Source organism: Macaca thibetana, chromosome 2, assembly GCF_024542745.1.
Source record: "Macaca thibetana thibetana isolate TM-01 chromosome 2, ASM2454274v1, whole genome shotgun sequence".
NCBI classification, from domain to species: domain Eukaryota; kingdom Metazoa; phylum Chordata; class Mammalia; order Primates; family Cercopithecidae; genus Macaca; species Macaca thibetana.
In genome coordinates this window covers 180,854,845-180,867,269 of record NC_065579.1, presented here as the reverse complement: position 1 = coordinate 180,867,269, position 12,425 = coordinate 180,854,845, and the positions used below count along the sequence as shown (strand labels likewise).

Sequence of the window (12,425 nt, the reverse complement as noted above, 5' to 3'; positions counted from 1 at the left end):
CAATTCTCTGCGCAGTTTCATGCATTCTTCATGACTGTGTAAGCTCTACCTTTTCAAAGAGCTTCTGGCAGTACTCTCCCTGAGTAGCTCACTTGTGCCAAAACAGCAAGGAGAAGTGCTTGGTTTTACTGAGTTAGTTCCCATCTTAGCACTCACCTAGCCAGGATAAAGTTTCCCAAGTGTATCTGTGATTAAATAAAAATTGGACATTTTAGCTTCCTCTTCCATTATATTTCTTCACACCGGAAGCTGTTTTTGTAGAACATAGAGTTTTCTCCTCTGTGCTTTGATTTATGCCATTGGCTCAGAATATGAGAGTATTGAGCTAACATTTATTGAGTCCTTACTATGTCCTAGGAAGAAGCCTAAAGATTTTACTGCAATCTGTCGTTTAGTCTCACAACAATGCTATGAATCTGGACTATTACATTCTCGGTAACAGATGAGGCTCACATTCCGGCATAACAAGGCTTAGAAACTTGTCTCCTAAGTTGCTAATCCATTTGTGTAAAGCACTGTATTGCCCCCTTGAGGATCACTTCAAATCCAGTGGTGTGCTATGAGGCCCAATAGAAATCGGTCATATTTTGATGAACATGGCTTAAGATTTTGATGATGTGAGTTCTTTGAAATATCCATCCCTTTTTTCTTATATCAAATATTGTACTCATCTTTCAAATGACTTCACTTGAAATTGAGGTCACTTAATTCATAAGTGACCTCCTCAGTTTCTCTAGTGAGAATCTTGGCTCCTCGTTCCACATCCACAGTGGATTTTACTACTGTCTTACTAATCAGGGTAAGGTCCATGGACCAGCATCACATGGAGTTTGAAATGCAGACACTGACTACACACTCAACCTCCTGAATCAAAATTTTCATTTTGCTGGGAGTAAGCTGTATATGATTTATATGCATTATAAAGTTTGAAAAGCAGTGTGCTAGATACCTATTTCATTCTGTATTTAGTTTTTTGCAGTAACTCATTATTACTCCTTTTTGCCTGACACTTTCCAAACAAAAGAGCCACTGTGTTATCTATAATTGTTTCACCCAAAATAACTAGCATAATACTTCCTATACGGTTGACAATCCGTACATCTTTATTAAATGTATTTATTGAACTAAGAGCAAATTCCGTAGACATTACACTTTTATATATCCCATAACTCATAAAAGCAATATTATTCTCCTCTAAATTATACATTCTGGTAATGTAATTATTATGTCTAATTTATATGGTGCTTGCCTACTATCCAGAAGACACTTCAATGATTAATGATGAAATGAAGCAGGCAGTAAATTAATCAAGATGATTATTATATTGAAGAGAGTTTTAAAAAATATTTTATTTTTAGTTTATTTAGGTAACAAACACCTGTAAGTACTTATATGCCAGGGAGTGGCCTAAGTTCTTTACAAATATGGACTTATTCACATGCTGAACTTCGATTGCTTGGTCAAGCATAAATCTGGGTTAAATCAATGAAGGTTGATTTGTGATACCTCTTTTAATTCTAATACATGTCATATCACATCTACTTCAGGTTGTTTTGTTGCAGATGATTAATTTACATGCTATAGTTGATATAAAATGTCAATATTTAAGCAATTTTCTTTTTTATATATAATTTCAAAATCCTTCCAAATTATTTGGAAGTAAAATTTGCTGTAAATGGTATGCTACTTCTGGTTGGTATTAAAATAGAATAACATCAGAATGTTTAACAGAAATGCATATTCCATTTCAGAACAGAAATACTATGAGAAATTCTGTCAGGTTTCAGACTATGTTATGTATATTATATGTTCTATGCATTGCTCATTTATGTAGACATGATTTTATATTCAAAGGGAGGGAAGATCCCAATCAGGTGGACATCACCAGAAGCTATAGCCTACCGCAAGTTCACGTCAGCCAGCGATGTGTGGAGTTACGGGATTGTTCTCTGGGAGGTGATGTCTTATGGAGAGAGACCATACTGGGAGATGTCCAATCAGGATGTAAGTATTTGTGGTCTACGAGTTATGAGTTCAGATGAAAAGATCAAGCTGTGCAAGGAAGTGGAACATAATGAAACCGGGTGACTCCTGGTTTGTAACACTGAAATAAAATATTTAGCAGCAATGAAACTGTTTCCAAGTCTCACAAGGATATTAACTATTCTTACAGATTTACATATTTCCCTCAAGCAAGGGTTTAGAAAAAAGACGAAAGAAACATTTGTAGTGAAAATGTAATGAAATAAGTGACCTGTAAGATAACCTCTAGATTCTAATACACGTTGAAGTTTGAAAGTCACTGCTTTACACCATTGAAAAGTACTAATGAACTAATAGTTACTTAATTTTACAGCACTTAAGATTTTACAAAAAAAAATTACTATGATTTGAAAGGGACCATTTGACCTGTGGTATAACTAAAACCTGCATACTAATTTTGTCCATGTTCATTCATATATGTTTTTCATAGAGAACTATATAACTAAATAATAATTTCTTTATAACACTAAATTTCCTCTATCATTCAACATTTCTTTTTATTTTAACCTGCAAAGGATCTTTATATACTCTCCTTTCCTACATTTATGTTCTTTCAATCTTCCTTTATATAATATTTTAGGCATACATAATTTCTTATTTATTTGATCAGTTGTTATCCTTTTAGGCAACTGAAAATGAGAAGTTTTCCCACTTACCTTTAAAATAACCATATTTGTGAGCCCTGTCCATGAAAACGTAAAGTAAGTGACACTTCCTGGTTCCTGAAAACTTTGCTTCTCACACAGGTAATTAAAGCTGTAGATGAGGGCTATCGACTGCCACCCCCCATGGACTGCCCAGCTGCCTTGTATCAGCTGATGCTGGACTGCTGGCAGAAAGACAGGAACAACAGACCGAAGTTTGAGCAGATAGTGAGCATTCTGGACAAGCTTATCCGGAATCCCGGCAGCCTGAAGATCATCACCAGTGCGGCAGCAAGGTGACACATTCAATTTGGTATCCTGCATTCACTCTGAAATTTGTGTTTGCTATCTCCAAGATGTTAATATTTTTATTAACCCCACAAATACATTATTTGAAACTTGTATTCCACAATATTAGAGAGATGTAGTTCCCCGAGAGATGTAGTTCCCCTTTCTTTTTTAATCTTTGGAATGAATTCTCCTGCTCCTTAATGGGAATGATGAAATTCTGAGATATGTTTTAACATGTATCTTGACTCTACCTTCAGGCTTGTTTAAGTCTTTGGGAAATAGGAATACTGGTGGGGTGCGATGTCTCATGCCCGTAATCCAAGCACTTTGATGGATCACTTGAGGTCAGGAGTTTGAGACCAGCCTGGCAACATAATGAAATGCCGTTCCTACTAAAACCACAAAAATTAGCCTGGTGTGGTGGCAGGAACCTGTAATCCTAGCTACTTGGGAGGCTGAGGCTGGAGAATCTGTGAACCTGGGAGGCAGATGTTGCAGTGAGCTGATATCATGCCACTGCTCTCCAGCCTGGTCAACAGAGTGAGACTCTGTCTCTAAATAAATAAAATAAATAAATATACTGATCACATACTTCTTTTCACCCTTCATGACTAAAGCAGTCCTGATTCATCTTTCATTTGAAATAATGAAAAAGAAATTATCCAAAATATTGCACTGACTAGCAACATGCAAGTTTTCCCCAGTTAATTAAACAAATGTTTGTTTAATCCATATTGCATACCAATTACTTTGCTAGACACCATTGAATATAAAACTAAGAGTAAGATAAAGCCAGTGCCCCTGGACAACACCACAAATGTTAATATTCTACAGCTATAATGTAATCCTGGATGCACAAAGTCTATTTAATTTTATGCATATTCCTCTAGGTTAAGAACCACTGAGTTCTCTCAGTGTTTAGAAGAATGTAAATTAAAGTGTATCTACAAAGTACAGTGGAAGAAAGAAGGAAGAAGAGATTAATTTTGTCAGAGGCCATATAAGAAGAAAATAAATATTAATGTATTTAGTGCCTCTCAGAGTAATAAAAGGCAAAGATATCTTGTTTAATAATTTTGATTCTCATTGCACGCATATGAAAAAAAGTTCTTTTACATTTTAATAATGCATTTTTCTACAGGCTTTTAATTTTTCTTTCTGATTTGTCACGTAAGTTAGTACATATTTTATACTTTTAAAACATTCCTCTTGACAACTAGAGAGAGAAGCATTTCAGACCTATTTGGGACCTCTAGCGATATGCCTACTCAATGGCTTGGACTTGTGAGTTCAATAATATCTTGATTGGTACAATGGAGTTTTATCAGGAATGATGACTTGTGGGTTATTGTGCCTTCTTTGCATAACCAGTTGCTTCTCAATATTGATTCTCAATTGTGCCAGTTTTAGGTCTCAATAATACTATCCTGCCCTGTTGTTTCCATTGCTACAAAGCTTACTGACTAAAGCTGGCATTCAATGCATGGGAAATTCCTTGGTTTCTGCCTGAAGTTATCTGTTTGAAGATCAAGCAGGGGGTGTGTGTGTGTGTGTGTGTGTGTGTGTGTGTGTGTGAGAGAGAGTGAATATGTAAGTACATTACAAGTTTGATTAACCATGCCTCAGTATCATATTTTTGTTAAAAAAATCAATCATATTTAATACTATATTTTAAGATGTCAAAAATCAATGCCCCTGAAATCCACAGGGAATAAAACAGCAAAATTTTAACATATAAACTTTTTTTATCCGTTCTTCTGTCAGTGGATACCTATGTTGATTCCATATCTTGGCTATTGAGAATAATGCTGCAATGAACATGGGAATATAGATATCTCTTTGAAATACTGACTTCATTTCCTTTGGCTATATACCCAGAGTGGGATTGCTGGATCATATGGTGATTCTATTTTTAGTTTTTTGTGGAACCTTCATATTTTTTTTCCATATGGCTGTCCCAATTTACATTTCCTTACTTGCCAATGTTCCCTTTCTCCACATCTTCACTAACAGTTGTTATCTTTGGACTTTTTGATAATAGCCATCGTAACAAGTGTGAGGTGATAGATCATTGTGATTTTGATTTTCATTTCTCTAATGATTAGCAATGTTGACCACCTTTACATAAACCTGTTGGCCATTTGTCTTCCTCAGAAAAAAATGTCAATCAGGTCCTTTGCCCATTTTTAATAGGGGTATTATTATTTTTGCTATCAAGTTATATGAGTTCCTTATATACATTGGATATTAGCCATCTATGAGATATATTGATTGTAAACATTTTCTCTTCTTCTATGGATTGCCTTTCATTTTCTTGTTTTCTTTACTGTGCAGAAAATTTTTAGTTTGATATAATCCTCCTTGTTTAATTTGGCTTTGGTTCCTATGATTTTGGTGTCATCTCTACAAAATTGTTGCTAAGACCAGTGTCATAGAACTTTCTTCCTGTGTTTGCTTCTAGAAGCTTTACAGTATTAGGTCTTCAGTTTACCCATTTTGTGTTGATTATATTGAGTGCACATTACCCAGTTTTTACATAATAGTTGAAAAAATTAAGTAGGAGAATCATAAACAAGATCTTAATATCAGTATATAAAAATCATAGATTATTTATTGAAAATAACACTTAGGAATCACTACGATTGAATCTAGTAATAAGTCCTTAAATAAAACTACCCGTAACTTATTCCATAAGGATAAATCTCTATCCCAAACTTCACAGAGACTGTGTAGACTCTTAGAAATTCACCTGACAGTTTTACAACTAACAGGATGACCAACCTGTCCTTCCCTGGGCCATGTGGTCCTCATTTTGTACTCTGAAGCCATTTATTTTGATCTTTACAGCGTAGATAGTAATCACAGGAAAAAAAAAGGCTTTACCTATCATAAAAACATTCAAACCATTTTCAAAGCGAACTCATGTAATGTAATGTAATGTAAGGATATCTAATACCAGTTTCATAGAGAAAAGTACTCTTACTATCAGATCATAATATGTGAGCCTATGTCCTAGCATCCAAATTTTAACATACTTTCATAATTCACTTTTCCACTCTTATTGAAATATATCAAATGCTTTTTCCTTACATATTTTTCTTTAATACATGAACAAGTTTGATGTATTTTGTCATAAAACATGATTTTAGAAAAAAATCAATATTTTCTATGAAAAGACAACCATCTTAATGTACAGCATATAAGCATTTTGGCAATTACATTTATATTTTTACTTATTACCATCAAAATGCACAATGGGTTAGATTTTGTCATAATGCATTTATTATTGACAACCTCACACTACTATATGCAACTATGTCGAGAATGTTTTTTCTCTTTAGAAAATTTGCTTTCCTCCTTTTGACAATGATTATTTCATCCTTTTCATAACTGATTAAAATGACCCACTTCTTTAATTTTTAGTGATGTCCCTGCCAAATGCTTCATTGAGAAAATAAGCCATTAGATGGGGACTTCCCACAGCAAAACAGAAATGTATTGGCACCTGCACCTACCCATATTGTCCTTCTTTCCTCTAATTATAAAAGGAAGTGTCCGTCTATTTGTCAGAGGCTAATCCTCTACTCTCCCTCTCTCCCTGTCTCCCTCTCTCTCTTCTACATATCCAGGCTCTTTCTTTATGTAGGATCATTGCCACAAACATATGTTCTATTATATTCTTTCTCGTTATCTTATTCTTATCACCAGGGGAACCTGTTACACATACAAGTATCCAGGTCTATCCCAAGAATCTCCAGGAAAAGAGAATGGAGTTTGGATACTTTATAAAAACTTTAGGTGATTTTTTTTTCTCATCTGGAAAATTTAGGAGATATTGCTTGCCAGTATTACCCCTGCTGGCCCCACATCTCTGCCAACTACTTCCCTACTTCTCTAACACTCTTCACAGCCAAACTTCTCAAATAATGGACACACAGACACAAAGTCAATATTCTGAAAATGTATCAATTTTCTCCCCCGGCCTGATCCTTCCACTGCTTAATTAACTGCATATACCAGCAGCTACCCATTCACCTAACCAGGAATTGGAGCAACACTTGGGACCTCTTTCTTGCCCTCCACACTGTGATCATCTGGATCAATGAGATCTATCTCTACCCCTTTTCACTGAAAACGTTTTCCTCATGGCTGTTTCATCTGCTGACCTGGACCACTGCAATAGGCTCCTAACTTGTCCCCTGCTTTGATTGCTGTTGAACTCCAAACATTTTTTTGCACAGCCTCCAGAATCTTCTTATCAAAACATATATGATATAGTTTTAGCCACTTGTTTATAATCAATATTGAATTCATGTTACACTTATGAAAAATTCTAGTCTCCTTTTGATTGTTTAAAAAGCCCTGCTGGCTGAGTGGAGTGGCTCGAAACTGCAACACCAGCTACACAGGAGACTGAGGCTGGAGGACAACTTGTGGCTAGGAGTTGGAGACCAGTCTGGGTGTCTCCAAGACCAGACTGGTCTCCAGACTGGGTGCAAGACCCCCGTCTCTACAGATTTTTTTTTAAATGGGCCGGGCATAGTGGTGTTTGCCAATGGTCCTAGCTACTCAGGAGGCTGTGGCAGAAGGATTGCCTAAGCCCAGGAGTTTGAGGTTACAGTGAGCAATGATAGCAACACTGCACTCAGCCTGGGTGACAAAGCAAGACCCTGCCTCTTGAAAAAATGTATAAATTAATTTAAAAGAAAATTTTGAAAAGTCTTGCTTCTCCAACGTTATTTATTTTATTCATGTAAATTTTATTCACCAACTATTTTTATATAATACAATGAGATGACTATAGTCAATAATACCTTAATTGTGTATTTTAAAATAAATAGTGTTTTCTGCCCCTCTTTATTATATACCAGTCTCCCATGTGCAAGGGATAGACTCTGAAGAAAAATAAAGAGGAAAAATATGATCCCTGCCCTCCTGAAGCTTACATGATAGAAGATGCACAGTAAACAACAGACAAGTACAGACCAGAGGAGGGAAATCGGTAAATGGCCGTGATGGGCAATAAGGAGTAGCTGGGAAAGAGTCTGAGGAGTTGATGTTTGAGACCTGCAGGAAGGGAGTGAGCCAACTGTGTAAGCTCCCCCTCACCAAAAAGAATATTCTTGGCGCAGGATTAAAGAAAATGCAAAAGTCTTGAGATGAGAAAGGATTTGGAGAGTTCTAGGAAGTGGCAGAGTAGAATGTGACTGAAGGGAGTCTGTCATGAACCTAAGGAGGTAAACAGAAGCCAGAGCACTTGAGGCTACACAGGCCATGGTGAGGACTTTGAAATATTTTTCAAATGCATGAGGAATTCATTAGGCATTTGGACCAGAGAAGTAAGATGATTTGATTTATATGGCTGCTTTGTAGAAGGAGGAGCAAAAGTTATGAGGAGGTGGGGGTCATTTTAACCCTTCAACTTGTGCCACCTTCACCTAAACAATGCTCTAACCTCAGTGGCCACTTCTAGTTCCTTCAGAAAGCAAAAGCATTTCAGAAGATTGTAGCATATGCTGTTTGCCTTGTCTCAGATTCTCCTTTGCACCTTTCTTCCTTAAGGAAGCAACTTACACATCATGTATGTATTGACTCATTCTGTGGCAGCACCGGAGAAATAAAGTTTAACGTCATTATTCTTTTACAGAGCACCATATTCACGTTCTTCATCAGTATTTTAATTCTGTTTTCTGTGTTTGCGTGTGTGTGTTCTTTTAACTCCATTTTAATTCTTTTAAATCCATTTTCTCAATAAACTCTAAGCCCTGTGAGAGCACACACCATGCTTGGCTTGTATTACCAGTGCAGATTGATAATGTGTGCTCAATAAATGTCTCCTAAATACCTAATAAATATTTGCTGACATCATTAGTAAATTTCCATTTCAAAAGATGCAATTTGTAGAAAAAATTCCAGAGTTTTTCTGTTCTCCGAACAGATTTTTTTATAGATATTGATCATATGGTAAAAACCTAAAGCTGTTCTCCTAAGCAAAATTCTACATGTGTACCTTTCTGTCAACTCAAGTCCAGAAATACACTCCTAAAAATATAATAGGAGACTTCAAAACTGAATTCGTGGCTGGTACAAAGCACTCAAGTTTCTGAATGATGTAGTTACTAAGATCAGTGCATAGAACTGTGTTTATACATGTACCCTGTAGTGTCCTTTAAGAAAAACAACATCATTCTGGTAGAAATGATGTTTCTTCAGTCTTTCTGGATTTAGTCAGTTTTATGGTCAAATTTTAACTTTTTCTTGGCGACTGAGTACTTTTTGAAACTAATTGTTTGAATTTAAAAACGTTGTTGCATATACTGCAATAGAAGTCTTTTTATAATGCATCATTTCACTTTTCAGCCTTCATTAGAGTTGATGATTTATAGCAGTATCATTCTCAAAGAATCTTCCACCGAGAGTGTCTCTTTGAATATAATCACTGGAAGTGGGGAAGGTGGAAAAGCTGATGGTCAGGGTGGGCCAGATCAAACAATTACTTAGATGCTGCAAAGGATGATGATAACGGAAGGAAAGTTATATTAAACTTTGTGTTATGCTTGCTTCCTAGTCATTGATTAATTTTTTCTAAAAGTAGAGTCAATCATAGGAGATGTGCAGGTTTTAAGTTTTGATTGTACATCAGTACAAAGCTATAGATGTTTATTCAACAATAACCTTGTGAGACACTATGTTAGGTCCTGTGATGATTATATAGATAACAGACATAGCTTCTACCCTCAACAGCTTAAATGTGGAAGAAAAAAGAATATTCAGAAAACTATAATACCCCTCAGAAAATGTAATTATTAGAGCAAAAATAAACGGAGTTCGGGAACCCTGAAGGGAGGTGAGTTTGCTTTTATATTTGGAGTTTTCTGGCATTTGTATGTAAAGGGGACTTTCAGATAGTGGATGAAATTTCTACAGGCAGGTAACAGGAAAATAGGTTGGGGGAACACTACAGAAAAGGGAAGACACACAAATGGGTAGGATACTTCCAAATCACATCACATAATACAGTTTTGCTAGACTATAGGATAAAAAAAGGAAATTATGGGGAAAAAGCCTGATAGATCAGGGATCCTCAGTCCCTGTGCCACGGACTCATACCAGGCTGTGGCCTGTTACGAACCAAGTGGCAAAGCAGAAGGCGAATGGCGGGCTGGCGAGCCTTACTGCCTGAGCTCTACCTCCTGTCAGATCAGCGGGGGCATTAGATTCTCACAGGAGTGCAAACCCTCTTGTGAACTGCACACGCGAGGAGTCTAGGTTGTGCACTCCTTATGATAATCTAATGCCTGATGATCTGGGGCAGAATGGTTTCATACTGAAACCATCCCCCACCACACCCACATTTGTGAAAAGATTGTCTTCCATGAAACTGGCCTCTGGTGCCAAACAGGTTGGGGACCACTGCGATAGATGATTCGCCAGGTCATGGAAGACTAAATGTCATTTCTAGACATTTGGGCTTTTATCCATAAGGAAAGTGGAGACATTGAAGTTACTTAAGTGATATGTTGCATTGTGTGTAGGGAATAGTTCTTTGGCAGCTACTTCTGGAAAGGGCTGGAGGTGATGGGATTCATATGAGAGAATTAGGATTTCAATAGTCCGAGAAAAGGACCTGCTATGGTAGAGCAGCGAAAATAGACAGTGTGTGAATTCAAAATGTTTTATTAAAGTGAGTTCTATAGGACATAGTGACTGAGATGCGCAGAGTGACAGGGAAGGTATCAAATAATTCTTCCACGTTCTGAATGTACAGCCTTCTCATTGACAGTGGTAGAAGAACACAAAGAAGAACAGGTCTGCCATGCAGATAAGCATTCCTGGAAATAGTCAAGAAACTAATTTAAATGTTTGAATGCCTCCTGTTTCCATTGTATGTAACAAAGTGTAGTGGCAGCCAATCCAGATTTTAGGCACCTTGTAAGGGGCTGTGGAGCCAATCAGTGACAGGAAATGGCAATACGAGAAGGAAAACAAATATGAAACGTTCATTAACATCTCAGAATATGAACTCACTACATTGACTTCCAACAAGAGAGAAAGAAAATTCCCTTTATTTTGAGCTTTGGAGAGGAGTACGAGTTATATCACGGAAGAATGTGAAGTGGTAGGTAGGAAAGAGGAACAATCAGGGTGATAGGATGAGGTTCGACTGCTGCAGAGAACCACAGTGCAAGCCGCTTCCGAAAGGTGGGTACACATTGTGTTATCAAAAGCTGAAAAAGGGAAGGAAAAACAAAAACGGAGGGAAAAGACTTCCAGTTAAAAAGTAGAAGGATTTATAATCCTTTGGGTATATACCCAGTGATGGGATTGCTGGGTCAAATGACATTTCTGGTTCTATATCCTTGAGGAATCACCACACTGTCTTCCACAGTGGTTGAACTAATATGCACTCCCACCAACAGTGTAAAAGCGTTCCTATTTCTCTGCATCTTTGCTGGCATCTGTTATTTCTAGACTTTTTAATGATCGACATTCTAACTGGCGTGCACACATATGTTTATTGCAGCACTATTTACAATAGCAAAAACTGGAACCAACCCAAATGCCCATCAATGATAGAATAAATAAAGAAAATGTGGCACATATACACCATGGAATACTATGCAGCCTTAAAAAATGAGTTCATGTCCCTTGCAGGGACAGGGATGAAGCGGGAGACCGTCGTTCTCAGCAAACTAACACAGGAACAGAAAACCAAACACTGCATGTTCTCACTCATAAGTGGTAGTTGAACAATGAGAACACATGGACACAGGGAGATGAGCATCACACACCAGGGCCTATCAGATGGTCAGGGGCAAGGGAAGGGATAGCATTAGGACAAATACCTAATGCATGTGGAGCTTCAAACCTAGATGATGGGTTGATAGGTGCAGCAAACCACCATGTCATATGTGTACCTGTGTAACAAACCTGAAGGTTCAGCACATGTGTCCCAGAACTTAAAGTTAAAAAAAAAAAAAAGAAGAAGAAGAAGGAACATTGAGGTATTAAGATAACTATTTTGAATTTTGGAATAATATATATGACATTGTGAGAGACCTAATTATAAAATTGGATAATGAAAAAGACAAGGCAAAAAAAGAAGAAGATGTGCATAAAAGAATGAAAAAAGGGCTCTCCTCTCTTTTTTTAAGAATCAAAAAAACTTTCTTCTTTCTTCTCGTTCTCCCTTTCTCTCTCTTTCTTTCTTTCTTTTTCTTTCTTTCCTTTCTCTCTCTCTTTCTCTCTTTCTTTTTCTTTTCTATCTCTCTTTCTTTCTTTTCTGTTTTTTTTTTTTTTTTTTTTTTTTTTTTGACAGTTTCACTCTTGTCGCCCAGGCTGGCATGCAATGGTGTGACCCTCGCCTCCCAGATTCAGGCGATTTTCCTTCCTCAGCCTCCCGAGTATCTGGAATTATAGGCACTCCCCACCTTGCCTGACTAATGT

General features: G+C 36.9%; 1 protein-coding gene across 2 annotated transcripts in view; it reads left to right on the top strand.

Moving 5' to 3' along the window:
* The window catches only part of EPHA3 (EPH receptor A3), a 358,761-nt gene that overhangs the window by 330,111 nt on the left and 16,225 nt on the right, over window positions 1-12,425 (top strand). For both annotated transcript variants that reach the window (XM_050778973.1, XM_050778974.1), the window contains exons 14-15: window positions 1,855-2,004; window positions 2,790-2,983. In XM_050778973.1, coding sequence (XP_050634930.1) covers window positions 1,855-2,004; window positions 2,790-2,983 — 344 coding nt within the window. The remainder of the gene's footprint in view (window positions 1-1,854; window positions 2,005-2,789; window positions 2,984-12,425) is intronic.